The sequence below is a fragment of the Pleurodeles waltl genome, chromosome 3_1, assembly GCF_031143425.1.
Source record: "Pleurodeles waltl isolate 20211129_DDA chromosome 3_1, aPleWal1.hap1.20221129, whole genome shotgun sequence".
Classification (NCBI taxonomy): domain Eukaryota; kingdom Metazoa; phylum Chordata; class Amphibia; order Caudata; family Salamandridae; genus Pleurodeles; species Pleurodeles waltl.
The window spans coordinates 697,529,104-697,544,876 of record NC_090440.1 but is presented as its reverse complement, the minus strand read 5'-3'; the positions used below and the strand labels follow the sequence as shown (position 1 = coordinate 697,544,876).

At 45.2% G+C, this 15,773-nt stretch overlaps 1 protein-coding gene across 2 annotated transcripts in view; it reads left to right on the top strand.

The window, feature by feature from the left end:
* The window catches only part of PTP4A2 (protein tyrosine phosphatase 4A2), a 223,865-nt gene extending 208,450 nt beyond the window's left edge, over positions 1-15,415 (top strand). For both annotated transcript variants that reach the window (XM_069223317.1, XM_069223319.1), the window contains one exon: positions 12,172-15,415. In XM_069223317.1, coding sequence (XP_069079418.1) covers positions 12,172-12,280 — 109 coding nt within the window. In that variant the 3' untranslated portion in view covers positions 12,281-15,415. The remainder of the gene's footprint in view (positions 1-12,171) is intronic.
* Positions 15,416-15,773: the final 358 nt, after the last annotated feature.

Genomic DNA, 15,773 nt, shown 5'->3' with positions numbered 1-15,773 from the left:
GCGGCACTGCTCCAAAAGAACTGCAACTTTGTTACAAGGAGCAGATTTAAAGACCCCTGCAATTCCCCGTAACCAAAGTTGTCCCCCCTGAGCCCCCACAGCGACGCCTGCAGAGGGAATCCCCACGCTCCCCCTGACCGCGACTGTCTGAACTCCATTTCCCGACGGCTGGAAAAGACCCTGCACCCGCAGCCCCCAGCCCCTAAAGAAACGGAACTTCTGTGCAGGAGTGACCCCCAGGAGGCCCTCTCCCTTGCCCAGGTGGTGGCTACCCCGAGGAGCCCCCCCCCCCCCCCCCCCCCCCCCCCTTGCCTGCCTGCATCGCTGAAGAGACCGCTTGGTCTCCCATTGAAAACTGAAGGAAACCCGACGCATGTTTGCACACTGCACCCGGCCGCCCCCGCGCTGCTGAGGGTGTACTTTCTGTGCTACTTGGTGTCCCCCCCCCCGGTGCCCTACAAAACCCCCCTGGTCTGCCCTCCGAAGACGCGGGTACTTACCTGCTGGCAGACTGGAACCGGGGCACCCCCTTCTCTCCATTATAGCCTATGTGTTTTGGGCACCTCTTTGACCTTTGCACCTGACCGGCCCTGAGCTGCTGGTGTGATAACTTTGGGGTTGCTCTGAACCCCCAACGGTGGGCTACCTTGGACCAAAAACTGAAACCTGTAAGTGCCTTACTTACCTGTTGAAACTAACAATAACTTACCTCCCCCAGGAACTGTGAAAATTGCACTAAGTGTCCTCTTTTAAAACAGCTTATTGTGTTTTATGTGAAAAGTATACATGCTAAAGTAATGATTCAAAGTTCCTAGAGTACTTACCTGCAATACCTTTCAAAAGAGCTATTACATGTAAAATTTGAACCTGTGGTTCTTAAAATAAACTAAAAAGATATTTTTCTATAACAAAACCTATTGGCTGGATTTGTCTCTGAGTGTGTGTACCTCATTTATTGTCTATGTGTATGTACAACAAATGCTTAACACTACTCCTTGGATAAGCCTACTGCTCGACCACACTACCACAAAATAGAGCATTAGTATTATCTCTTTTTACCACTATTTTACCTCTAAGGGGAACCCTTGGACTCTGTGCATGCTATTCCTTACTTTGAAATAGCACATACAGAGCCAACTTCCTACAGTTACATACTGTGAATATCCATGGTCTTGTCCTGGTTGTATTTTATTTTGTATGATTGAGATGAGGTGATTGTGACAGTGTTGAGATTAATAGTTAATAACCTATGTGGAACAAATCTAGACACTTAAAAAAAAGACAGTATTATTCATAGTTCTGACGGATACATCTACCTGTGGATTCCACACCTTTTGAATATACCAGTGCCTGCATTCTATGGAAACTTTCTTCATAGCTCGCCACATCGAGGACACTCAGTGCCAAGGCTCCCCATGCGACTGTGTGATGTCATTGGAGCCATAAGAATTCCTCGTTGGCGAGCTGACGTTAGTTCCCTTTTTTCTGCGCCTTCACGTAATGGGTTTTCTCATTTCTCCCTTAGGTTATTGTTGGCAACAGTTTTTCAGGTTTGAGAAACCGTGGCTACTGTTTTTCTGCTACTATGTCTCCACTAAAAGTCCAGTTTCGAGTCCTGTCGGGAGTGTGAGGGTCAAATGTCAATCACTGATCCTCACGATGGCTGTCTTCTGTGCTTTGTGCCAGAAGATGGACCTGAAGGCTTTGAGATAAAGGCGAAGCTGTTCATGGCCAAGGCCAGGAAGGAGAAAAGACGTCATCAGAACTCTCAACCTTGTTTGGAGTCCATCTCCTCACTCCTTAAAGTCGTCCAAGAGGAAGCACAAGAAGCGGCTTCATAGTGCCTGCCGTCGACCTTTGAGAGATGTTTCTCAGGCGGCGATGTATTTGAGTTTGAGGAAAGACTTTCCAGCTCAATCTCCTGTAGCCTGTCCAGTGTTCCCTTCGATTCCAGAAAGACCTCCAACCTTGCCTGGGCGCCCTGATCCTGAGCCAGAGGTGGTTTCTGCAATTAATCCTCCACAGGAGCAAAGATGCCCAGCTTTTCCAGCTCCAGGGAGCGGATGCTTCCAACTTCCTGAAAGCCCTGTATAGTGTTTTTAGCTAGGTCCTGACTCTATCTGGTGCTCCTGCAGGCCCCATGGGTCCTGGGTCTTATTCGCTAGGAGCCTGGGTCTTATTCGCTAGGAGCCTGGGTCCTATTCGCTAGGAGCCTGGGTCCTTCCCAACTTCTCCAGCAGAGAGGGAGTCTAAGAAAATGGAGTGAAATGTGAAGAAGGTATTTTCTTCAGAAAGTATGGCTCTGAAATCTGCCAGTGCTTTGGCTGCTATATTAAAGCCTTGATGGATTCTGCCACTGCAGTGGTGCTAAAGCTGCTGGAAGATGTTTAGGGGCACATTGTAGAACTGTTAAATGACAGCCAGGCGGCAGCAAGACAAATTCAGTCCGGTTTGGACATGGCTGATTTGGTTGCTAGAACACTCGGGATCTCTTGCTACACAGCAGTGCGCTTGCCTGACAGGGTCTGGATTCTCACCTGATTTGCTGCAAACTCTGGATTTGCTTTTCAATGGTGTTTGACTGTTTGGCACCAAAGCGGGTTCTGCCTTGGAGAGATTGAAGGACAGCAAAGCGACAGCAGTCTCTTTAGGTCTAGAAACTAAGCCCAGAGATTACAGGACATTTTGCAAGTTCCCAGGGGTTTGGCCAGAACAGTTCCTTTTGTGGCAGGTATCTGTTTCAATGTCTGCAGCAATCTGCTAATCCACATTACAATTCCTACATAGGGTGTGGCAAAGGCAGATGGCAAGGAGCCACCCATCAGCCTCTCCTTCTCTTTTTCGGCCAACATCACAGGAAAGCAACCCTAGTTCCACCTTCTTGGTGCATGCATTGCCAGTAGGAGGAAGGTTGCCCCATTTTCTACCACAGTGGAGGTCCCCAAGATTGGACCTCCGCTGAGGGTGTTAAGTATTGTACAAAATGTATATGCCCTACCCTTCCAGGAATTCCCCACTCCCCCAACAAGATTTTTGTTCAGAAGAACATCTTCTACTCTCAACAGGAAAATCAAATCCTACTTCAAAAGGGCGCAGTGGAGTTGGTTCCAGCGCAGGGTCAAGAATGCTATTCTCAGTACTTCCGTATTACCAAAAAGGACAGTTGTTTACGTCTGATCCTAGACCTTTGAATTTGTTTCCTCAAACAGGAAGACTTCACAGTGCTTACCCTAGCACAGGTGCTTCTTGCGTTTGACAAGGTTGACTGGATGGTTTCAGTTGATTTGCAGAAAGTGTATGTTCGATGGCATCTGTCGCTGTAGATGCACATGTTGTGCATAGCCCGCCATCTGGTGTTGGGTCGGAGTGTTACAAGTTGTTTTTCTTCGAAGAAGTCTTTCGAGTCATGGGACCGAGGGACGACTCCTCTTTGTCTCCATTGCGCATGGGCGTCGACTCCATCTTCGATTGTTTTCTTTCCGCCATCGGGTTGGGACGTGTTCCTTTCGCTCCGGGTTTCGGAACAGAAAGTTAGCTCAAAATCGGAAAATTATGTCGGTATTGTTGCGTTCGGGATCGGGTTAGATAGCATCGACATCGAATTGATACGATAACATCTCCGTTGCCCTTCGGGGTAGTTTTCGATCCCCCGTCGGGGCCTGGTCGGCCCGACCGCGTGTGACATCGACGCTGATGGAACGGACCCCGTTCCGATTCTGTCCTAAATGCCACAACAAATACCCATATACAGACCAACATTCGGTCTGTAACCTGTGCCTGTCGCCCGAGCACAGGGAAGAAACTTGTGAGGCCTGTCGTGCGTTCCGGTCCCGAAAAACGCTCCGTGACCGCCGAGCCAGAAGACTGCAAATGGCATCCACGCCGACAGGACACCGAGATTTCGAGGAACAAGAAGAAGTAGAAGCCTTCTCGATCCATGAATCTGACTCGGACGAATTTGACGACCATGAAACAGTGAGTAAGACGTCGAAGATAGCACATAAGAAAACTGACAAGGCCCAGGGGACGCCACTGCCATCAGGCCATGGCTCAACCCATAAAATCGGTGACCGACCATCGGCACCGAAAAAGGCCGAAATAGTGCCGAGATCGTCCGACTCGGGTCGAGACACAGGCACCCAGCCATCTCGGGACCGAGATAGTGCTGCCGACAAAGATCGACGCCGAGATAGCGGAGCCGAAGCTGCTCGACGCAGAGACAGCGGCACCGAGGAGGATCGACGCCGAGAGGGTTCGACTCCGAAAAAGAGGAAAGTCGCCTCGGAGCCGAAAAAGAGCGTGGACATAGTTTCGGTGCCAAAACGACCCGCAACCGAGCCAACTACCGGTTCCTATTCAGAGGAACAATCACTGTCCTCTCAAATGCGAAAGCATAGATTCGAGGAGGAATTACAATCCACTGAGGTGGACCACACTCAAAAACTGATTTTTATACAGAGTGGAACAGGGAAAATAAGCACCCTTCCCCCTATTAGGAGGAAGAGAAGACTTGAATTCCAACAAGAACAAGCACCACAAACAAAACTGGTGAAGAAGGTAACTCCGCCACCCTCTCCTCCACCTGTGGCTCACATTTCACCTGCACAGACTCCGTCACATTCACCGGCTCACACCACCTTAAGCCAAGGTGACCAAGATGCTTGGGACTTATACGACGCCCCAGTGTCGGACAACAGTCCAGAGGCGTATCCTACAAAGCCCTCACCACCAGAAGACAGCACAGCATATTCACAAGTGGTGGCTAGAGCAGCAGAGTTCCCCAACGTGTCTCTACACTCGGAGCCTGTCGAGGATGACTTCCTCTTCAACACCCTCTCTTCCACACATAGCACCTACCAAAGCCTGCCTATGCTCCCAGGAATGCTAAGGCACGCAAAGGACATATTCAAAGAGCCTGTCAAGAGTAGGGCAATAACACCGAGGGTGGAAAAGAAATATAAAGCACCTCCCACAGACCCAGCTTTCATCACCTCACAACTGCCACCAGATTCTGTTGTGGTAGGGGCAGCTCGCAAGAGAGCAAACTCTCACACATCGGGCGATGCACCACCCCCAGATAAGGAGAGCCGCAAGTTCGATGCAGCCGCTAAAAGGGTCGCAGTACAGGCTGCAAACCAGTGGCGCATCGCTAACTCTCAAGCGCTCCTAGCGCGATATGACAGAGCCCACTGGGACGAGATGCAACACCTCATTGAGCATCTACCCACAGAACTACAAAAGAGGGCGAAACAAGTGGTTGAGGAGGGCCAAAACATCTCCAATAACCAGATACGCTCCTCTATGGACGCTGCGGACACAGCGGCAAGAACAATTAACACAGCAGTAACCATACGAAGGCACGCGTGGCTACGAACATCTGGTTTTAAACCAGAGATACAGCAGGCGGTGCTCTTTATGCCATTCAATGAGCAACAATTGTTCGGACCTGAAGTGGACACGGCAATTGAGAAGCTAAAAAAGGACACTGACACTGCAAAAGCCATGGGCGCGCTCTACTCCCCGCAGAGCAGAGGCACTTTCAACACCTTCCGCAAGACAACCTTTAGAGGGGGGTTTCGAGGTCAAGCCACACAAGCCAGTACCTCACATTCAACACCGTCCACCTACCAGGGACAGTACCAAAGGGGAGGCTTTCGGGCCAATACAGAGGAGGACAATTCCCTAGAAGCAGGGGAAAATTTCAAAGCCCCAAAACACCTACAACCAAACAGTGACTCACACGTCACTCATCCCCTCCACACAACACCAGTGGGGGGAAGAATAAGTCAGTATTACCAAACGTGGGAGAAAATAACAACAGACACTTGGGTCTTAGCAATTATCCAACATGGTTATTGCATAGAATTTCTACAAATCCCTCCAAACATACCACCAAAATCACAGAATATATCAAAACAACATTCGGACCTCCTAGAAATAGAAGTTCAAGCATTACTGCAAAAGAACGCAATAGAACTGGTACCAGATACACAAACAAATACAGGGGTTTACTCACTGTACTTTCTAATACCAAAGAAGGACAAAACACTGAGACCAATCCTAGACCTCAGAACACTAAACACATACATCAAATCAGAACACTTTCACATGGTCACGCTACAGGAAGTGTTACCATTGCCAAAGCAACAAGATTACATGACAACCTTAGATCTCAAAGACGCGTATTTCCACATACCAATACATCCGTCGCACAGAAAATACCTAAGGTTCGTATTCAAAGGAATACATTACCAATTCAAAGTATTGCCTTTCGGTTTAACAACTGCACCAAGAGTCTTCACAAAATGCCTAGCAGTAGTGGCTGCACACATCAGAAGGCAGCAAATACACGTATTCCCGTATCTAGACGACTGGCTAATCAAGACCGACTCACTGACAAGGTGCTCACACCACACAGATCAGGTCATACAAACCCTCTACAAACTCTGTTTCACCATCAACTATGCGAAATCACACATTCTGCCGTGCAAAGTACAACAATATCTAGGAGCGACAATAGACACAACGAGGGGAATAGCCACTCCAAGTCCACAAAGGGTTCAAAATTTCCAAAAGATTATACAACGTATGTATCCAACACAAAAAATACAGGCGAAGATGATATTACAACTCCTCGGCATGATGTCATCATGCATAGCCATTGTCCCGAACGCAAGACTACACATGAGTCCCTTACAACAGTGCCTAGCATCACAATGGTCACAAGCACAGGGTCGCCTTCTAGATCTGGTGTTAATAGACCGCCTAACATACCTCTCGCTTCTATGGTGGAACAATGTAAATTTAAACAAAGGGCGGCCTTTCCAAGACCCAGTGCCACAATACGTGATAACAACAGATGCTTCCATGACAGGGTGGGGAGCACACCTCAATCAACACAGCATACAAGGACAATGGGATGTACATCAAAGAAAGCTGCATATAAATCACCTCGAACTACTAGCAGTTTTCCAAGCATTAAAAGCATTTCAACCAATCATAACTCACAAATACATTCTTGTCAAAACGGACAACATGACAACAATGTATTATCTAAACAAACAGGGGGGGACACACTCGACACAGCTGTGCCTTCTGGCACAAAAAATATGGCAATGGGCAATTCACAACCACATTCGCCTAATAGCACAGTTTATTCCAGGGATCCAGAATCAACTTGCAGACAATCTCTCTCGAGATCACCAACAGGTCCACAAATGGGAAATTCACCTCCAAATTCTAAACACTTACTTCAAACGTTGGGGAACACCTCAAATAGACTTATTTGCAGCAAAGGAGAACGCAAAATGCCAAAACTTCGCATCCAGATACCCACACAGGCAGTCTCAAGGCAATGCCCTATGGATGAACTGGTCAGGGATATTTGCGTACGCTTTTCCCCCTCTCCCTCTCCTTCCATATCTAGTAAACAAATTGAGTCAAAACAAACTCAAACTCATACTGATAGCACCAACATGGGCAAGGCAACCATGGTACACAACACTGCTAGACCTATCAGTAGTACCCCACGTCAAGTTGCCCAACAGGCCAGATCTGTTAACACAACACAAACAACAGATCAGGCATCCAAACCCAGCATCGCTGAATCTAGCAATCTGGCTCCTGAAATCCTAGAATTCAGACACTTAAACCTCACACAAGAATGTATGGAAGTCATAAAGCAAGCTAGAAGACCATCTACTAGACACTGCTATGCAAGCAAATGGAAAAGGTTTGTTTGCTACTGCCATCATAATCAAATTCAACCATTACACGCATCTCCAAAGGATGTAGTGGGTTACTTACTACACTTACAAAAATCGAACCTGGCCTTCTCTTCCATTAAAATACACCTCGCAGCAATATCTGCATACCTGCAGATTACCCATTCAACCTCACTATTTAGGATACCTGTCATTAAAGCATTTATGGAAGGCCTCAAAAGAATTATACCACCAAGGACACCACCCGTTCCTTCATGGAACCTCAACATCGTCTTAACAAGACTCATGGGTCCACCCTTTGAACCTATGCATTCTTGCGAAATACAATTCCTAACCTGGAAAGTTGCATTTCTCATCGCCATCACATCTCTAAGAAGAGTAAGTGAAATTCAGACGTTTACAATACAAGAACCTTTTATCCAACTACACAAAAATAAAGTAGTCCTAAGGACCAATCCTAAATTTTTGCCAAAGGTTATTTCACCGTTCCACCTAAATCAAACGGTAGAGCTACCAGTGTTCTTCCCACAGCCAGATTCCATAGCTGAAAGGGCACTACATACATTAGACGTCAAAAGAGCACTAATGTACTACATCGACAGAACTAAAAACATCAGAAAAACAAAACAACTGTTTATTGCATTTCAAAAACCTCACGCAGGAAACCCAATATCGAAACAGGGTATAGCCAGATGGATAGTTAAGTGCATCCAAATCTGCTACCTTAAAGCAAAAAGACAACTGCCCATTACACCAAGGGCACACTCAACCAGAAAGAAAGGCGCTACCATGGCCTTCCTAGGGAATATTCCAATGCACGAAATATGTAAGGCTGCCACATGGTCTACGCCTCACACATTTACCAAGCACTTCTGTGTAGACGTGCTATCCGCACAACAAGCCACAGTGGGTCAAGCCGTACTAAGAACCTTATTTCAGACTACTTCCACTCCTACAGGCTGAGCCACCGCTTTTGGGGAGATAACTGCTTACTAGTCTATGCACAACATGTGTATCTACAGCGACAGATGCCATCGAACTGAAAATGTCACTTACCCAGTGTACATCTGTTCGTGGCATCAGTCGCTGAAGATTCACATGTGCCCACCCACCTCCCCGGGAGCCTGTAGCCGTTTGGAAGTTAGCTTCAACTTTGTACATTTGTAAATATATTAAATCTTAAATAGGTACATACCTATTCACTCCATTGCATGGGCACTATTACTAACAAACAACTCCTACCTCACCCTCTGCGGGGAAAACAATCGAAGATGGAGTCGACGCCCATGCGCAATGGAGACAAAGAGGAGGAGTCCCTCGGTCCTGTGACTCGAAAGACTTCTTCGAAGAAAAACAACTTGTAACACTCCGACCCAACACCAGATGGCGGGCTATGCACAACATGTGAATCTTCAGCGACTGATGCCACGAACAGATGTACACTGGGTAAGTGACATTTTCATTTCACATTCACATTCTGCAGCCGCACAGGAAGTATCTCCGCTTTGCGTGGGGTCTAAACATTATCAGTTTGCGGTCCTTTCATTTATGCTTACTTCTGCACCTCAAGTCTTCAAGAAGGTGATGGCAGTGGTCGAAGCACATCTCAGAAGGCGGGGAATACCGGCACTCCCTTACCTGGACAATTGGCTGATCAGAGCCAAGTCTCCTGAGATGGTGATGGTTCACTTGTAGTTGACAACTAAGTTGTACTACCTGGGCTTTTCCATCAACATGCCCAAATCTCACATAGCGCTCTCAGCACGCCCTGTTCATAGGGGCACTACTGTACACAACAGTGAATCAGGCCTACCCTCAGCATAGAATTGTGAACATTCAGGCTATGATTCTGATGTTTTAGAATGGAGCAATGGTTCCAGTCCTGAAGGTCGTGAGTCTGCTCGGTCTGATAGCCTCCTGCATTCTGTTTAGTCACCCATGCAAAATGGTACATGAAGGCCCTCCAGTGGTACCTCCACAGGCAGTAGTTTAAACACAGCAGATCTCTGAGACTGTCAAAATCTCCAGAGACTGCAGTGGCTCTTCCATGGTGGGGTGTGGACAGCAATCTCTTTCAAGGGAAGCAGTTTTCTCCTCCACCTCCAGTGGCCACAGTGATCATGAATACTTCCACTCAAAGGTGGGGAGCACATCTGGGGGATCTGGAGATCAAAAGACTTTAGTCTCTGGAAGACCAATTGTTTCATATCAATCTATTGAAGTTACAGGCGATATTTCTGGCTCCTAAGGCCTTCCTACTTTCCATTTATGGTCACTCACTGCAGGTCTTGACAGACAGTAGTACCGCAGTGTAGTATGTCAACAAATAGAGGTGTAGGGTTGTATATTCTCTGCAGAGAAGCTTTGTCTCAATGTACATGCGTACAGTCTGTTGGCATTTTTCGGCCAGTCATGAGTGGTGTCTTCATCCGGAGGTGGTGCTTCACATCTTCTGTCTATGGGGTACTCCTCAGATAGACCTGTTTGATACTTAAGAGAAAAATTACTGCCCGTTGTTCTGCAGCCACCAGTTCTGATGCAGGGGGCATTGGGGGATGCGTTTACATTGGACTGGGGTTCCCATCTGTTTTGTTCGTCCAAACACCAACCCCCCAAATCTTTGGTTCCTCGAATTCTGAAGAAGATTCTCCAAGACCGGGCCCAAGAAATACTAAACACCCCACATTGGCTGAGAAGGATATGGTACACAGGTCTTCACCTCTCATTGTGTCCTCTGCTTCATTTCCTTCACAGGGCAGACTGCCTCTCGCTGTTGCAGGGGTGGGAATTATTTTAGCAGCCGGGCGGCACTCCACCAAGACAGTTTGTGCTGGCAGATAAGCTAGGTTTGTAAAGTAGTGTGAGGAAAATTCAATTGACCTCTTACAAGTCCATTTTTGTGATACTTCTTATTTTGTGCATTCCCTAGAGCAACAAGGTTGTGCAGTTGCGACAGTGAAGGGGTATTTTGTCTGCCCTTTCGGCATTCCTTTGTTTACCTGATCAACCTTCTTTGTTTAAGTCCAGTGTAACGCTAAGATTTATTAAGGTGTCTTGCTAATAGATATCCTCCCACTCCCTTTTCAGGCCTCAGTGGGATCCTAATTTGGTACTAACTTACTGTATGGGTGTTAAGTTTGAACCCTTACATTGTTGTGCTTTAAGATTACTTACATTCAAAACTGGTTTTCTGACTGCCATAACGTCAGCTAGATGTGTTTAATTGCAGGCCTTTCACGACTTTCTAATCTGATAAGTTGATGTTGAGAACCAGGGCTGCTTTCCTGCCAAAGGTGGTTACTCCTTTCTGCTTGGGCTAGTCTATCACCCTTCCTACTCTCAATCCTCCTCCACATTCATCTAAAGAAGAGCTTCATCGTTTGGATCCTAAAAAGGCAGTGAGCTTTTATGTGGACAGAACTAGCTATTTCTGATTAGCTGTTTATTGGCTTGTGGGCAAGATGAAAGGAAAAGCACTGCATAAGAGGACATTGTCCAGATGGGTCATCCTTTGCAAAAATCTGCAATGGCATGGCTAATAGAGAAACACAAGAAGGTATTAGAGCTCATTCTGCAAGAGGTGTCCCAGTAGTCGACATCTGTAAAGCAGCTACCATGGGTGTGTGACTGGTTTTATGGTTGTGTGTATGAGTGGGTTTATAAGTGCATGTGAGTGGCTGCGTAGATCTGTAAGTGGGTGTGTGGGTGCTGTGCGTTAGAGGGAGTGGTCTTGCAGCTTGTGGGTGGGTGTGTGAGTTGGTGTTTGGTTTTGTGGTTAAGAGTGGCTGTAACACACCAAAAAAATGTTTTGGGGTAATTTCTTGCCTATGACTGGTCTCTCAGACGCCTCCATCAGACGTATGGTCTTATGATACCGCTACCCTGACCCAGTGTAACGTTTGTAACTTTTATTTCAACCCTCTTCTATTCTGGACTGATACACAAAATGGTGTCTGGTACTTTTCTGTCAGGTTGAGGCAGTGGATCTTCGTCTCTAGATATATAAATGTTTTTTTCTGTAATAACACCAAAACTACTGAACAGTTGCACCAAATTGCGAAAAGATACATAAGTTCTGCCCCCACTTTTTTGCAAAAAATGAGCTCACAAATTCTGATGTAGATGAATTTAAAAGATGAGGCATTGTCTGATTGGGAGGGGGGTTGTGTAACTCTATTGTGAACTTTTGTGTACATAAAGTGGATAGTACTGAATGAGGTACAGAAATATGCTGGTGCAGTCTTAGGAAAATCTGCTCGAAAACACTACATTTCATAGGCTTATAAACAACAAAGAGCCTCAATCCCTAAATGTTTAATATAGAAGGTTTTTCAATTCTTGCCTTGCTCTGGCACACCTTTGTGAATGACTTAAACTGATATTAAATATATTTATGATTAATCAAGACGATGATGAGCATTTAAAAAAGCTTTTACTTTGTTTTTAGAAAACGAAGGGGAGCCTTCAACTCCAAACAACTGCTGTATCTTGAAAAGTACCGACCGAAGATGCGGCTGCGCTTTAAGGATACCAACGGACACTGCTGCCTTCAGTAGCTGTTAGAACTGCGGTGGGGCTGGATTTAGCTTTTTGATGCTGAGCCTGTAAATGTGAATTTGGAGTCCTGCGACATAGAGATTGGAAGAGATTGTGCTGCTCATGAAAGATCAGTGATGCCTTCGTAAAAGGAAACCTCTTAAAAATAAAGTTATTAAAATCACACTTTATTGAAAGTTTTTCTCCTCGTGGAGAAAAAAGGTCTCTAGACCATTATGTTGTAAACGTCTTGTCAAGACTGATCTGCTTTTCAACTTCTGCAAGGAGATTCTTGCAGATATCAAGCTGTGGAAAGGTTTTCAGGCTCTGCTGAGACCAGTAGGTGGGCACGTGGATTTCCTGTTGAGACTACTTTTATTCCCTATTCTCACGTTCAGTGGTCGCTTTTGGTAAAAGTGGGCATATAGAAGTGAAAGTGCAGTACCTGCTGTATATGTGCAGTGTGGCAGCCTTAAGCCTAATTAACGAGGCATCTTCCGAAGAATTGTAGTACCGTTTGTCTTATGTCTGTCTTCAGAGACGTTTGGACTGTGCTAAAGGCAAGATGTTCTCGGCAGTGTTACTTAACGTCTGCTTTCTTGCAAATTTGTGAAACTAGGCATTTTTATTTCACCTTATTGTATGCTCACTGTCAGCCAAGGTAAAACAGTTATACACCACATTCATTACAAATTATTGCCTGCCCTTTTGCGCAGGATTTCTAGGCCGATACTTGCTTATATGCTGGTCACTTTGAAGAGCACTGTGAGATAAAGGTTCACTTGATTAAGTATAGTTTGCTCGCAGAATGCCAGACATGAGGATAAAGCCAAACACTTTCATGGCGACTTACTTATCTCTAGAGCACAAAGATTGATAGATTCAACTTCACTTTCAGGATCGAAAATTGAGTGGAAATAGTGCCAAACACCTTTGTGTTGGTCCTATAATTTGCTCCCAGCTCTTGCGTGTTTAAGATGTTAAAAAGAGATGACTTACTTTAAAACTGGATGCCAGCAGAAATGTTAATGCTTCAGGCCAAGGATCGTAATTGAGCCACCCCAAATCTGAAAGCTGTGTGTTTGTATTTCCTAGATATTTGTCTGAGGGACTTTCCATGGCTAGGTCAGTAAAATACTGACACCATCCCATTCCCCTAGTTACTAGGTTGGTTTTGGGGACGTAACGTTCCACTTAGCCATTCATTTGAGTCATTCACACCTCATTTTCTTACTTGCTTTCGATAGGAGGCCTAATGCCTGCTTATGAACAGGACTGATGCAGCACATATTGCCTAGTAGACAGATGTGCAGATATTTATTTCGTACTTTAGAGCAGCTATCTGTGCACTGAATGAAATCTCTGCTACTTTGGCTCTTCGCCATTGGTGATTGCATCACTTTACTTCCCTTTGGCACAAGATGTTACCTTTTGGATACACCCTTCCATGCAGAAACCTATGTTCTCTGATCTGTGGAAAACCATTATGCCAACTTCCATCCCCGTTTCTCGTCATACCTCAGACACTGCTGATATCATGTACTTGATGATAAAATATTACATTTTCAGAGAAGTAATCATGGATTTCACAGTAGTTGTATCGGCTGTGTTTTTTAAAATTAAAATGCATTATTGATGATGGTACTCCCTTAAACAGCGCCATGAATACACCTCAGTGGACAAAGATTTCCACTACCTAAAATGGTGATGCAAAACTGAGGCCTTTTACCAGAATGTTGGCTGAAGTCTTCGATTTCAGGGCTACAGTTTTAAAGACATGTAGTCTGATTTTATGCCTGCATTTAGTACCAGCATTTTGGTATCTTTCCAACAGAAATGGTGTCTTTTGAGCAGGTTGCATTATATCAATACTTTTGTATGGATGTCCATGTTGCATATGAAAGATGTCCCTCACTCAGAAAACTATCTCAACATGGAGATTGCCATATTAGACAGCCAAGACTTGCCAGGCCACTTGACCCCTTTGCTCTTGATTGCTTCAGCTGTAAAGCATACTGGCATTCCAAATCATCTTGAACCAGTTATTGAATGGTGTGTTATCTGCATTCCCAGAATCTAGCAGGTTCCCTTCACCTGCTGGTGGTAACCCAGTGCTTAATTTGTGCTGGTGGTTTCTGGTGCTTAGCACCAGCACTTAATTAGGAGGGCTGGGGCTCTTGAATTGTTCTCCCCTTTACGATGGGCCCAGTCAATATTTAAACTATATGTACCTACCTACCTGTCCTCCTTCCGTGTATACACCTGTTCTGCAACCCACAGGCATTGTCTGCATTTCATGGTGCTTTCTGAACACTTTCAGTTTTCTGTGTCCCCCTTTGGCGGTGTATTAAAGTGTCCTGAGGTGGATTTAAGACCAAGCAGCGCAATACTCAGCACGCCGGTGGCACCGCCAGTTTCTGAGCAGCGCTTTGAGCACCGGCACTTAATTATTCTACAAATTAAGCACTGTGGTAATGGGTGCTAAATATCTTTTAATAGCAGAGAAGAGTAGTCTCCATTTTTTTTTAATCCATGTGGAGGCACTTCTTAGTTGGACCAGGTAAAAGCAAGCCAATCACATCTGAGGGTGTGTTTGGGTGGGTATGTGGTGCTGAGAGGTAACATCCCTTACAAGAGGAGCGTTCAGATTGTAATTAGTCTTCTCTGGCAATGGCTGTTTTTTGTTGTTGTCATTTTTAAATAACACTGGTTCTGTATCCGTATACATGTAACACCTAGCCATTTTGGAGGCTGGTTTTGCCAGTTTATTTAAGTTATTAATTTTGCTACTTTTAACTGAATAGAAACTGAGTCCATGTTAATGTTTGCAAAAACCTAGGTACATCCAATGCCTTTTTGACTTCAGGCCTCATGTAAAATGGCAAGTGGCTGTCTAATTATGTCTATCTATAACTGGGATATTTTTCACTCACAAACTAACATTAATAAAACTGTTTCTGAGAACTGGACTTTTGTTGCTTTTTGCAAAATTCAAATATATATTTTTTTAATGGGATTAAAAAGTAGACCTCAAAACCTGAAGCCATTGGGGGTAGAATGACCTGAATGAGCAGTGCTGCTTGAAATTCACAAACGAAATAGCAAACACTCCCCATGGCAGTTTAAATAATGCAAATAAAGTATTTTACACATTCTAGTGTCTCTGTAGTTATTCTGTCTTTACGTTGTTTGTGACAAAGGTCGGTGATGAACTTGAGCATTCAGATTCTGTAGGTGCAAAGAATAATTGTTCTAGTTGTGTTGCTGCATATTTCCGTCCCTAGCCGAAGAACTCTGGAGATGATTGACTGAGTACCTTGCATACCAGAGTAAAGCTGTGTGCAGTAGCTTGCCCTTATCTTTGCTCAGAATTGAGATTCGTGGTCCCGACTGTCAGATGTGGGTTGAAAGTTTAATTTGAGGAGTCAGTTGTTACTTTGCCAGTAACCATTTAAAGTTATTGGAATTTAACTGGGTAAAGGTATGTGTGAGCCATTGTACAAATACTTAGTA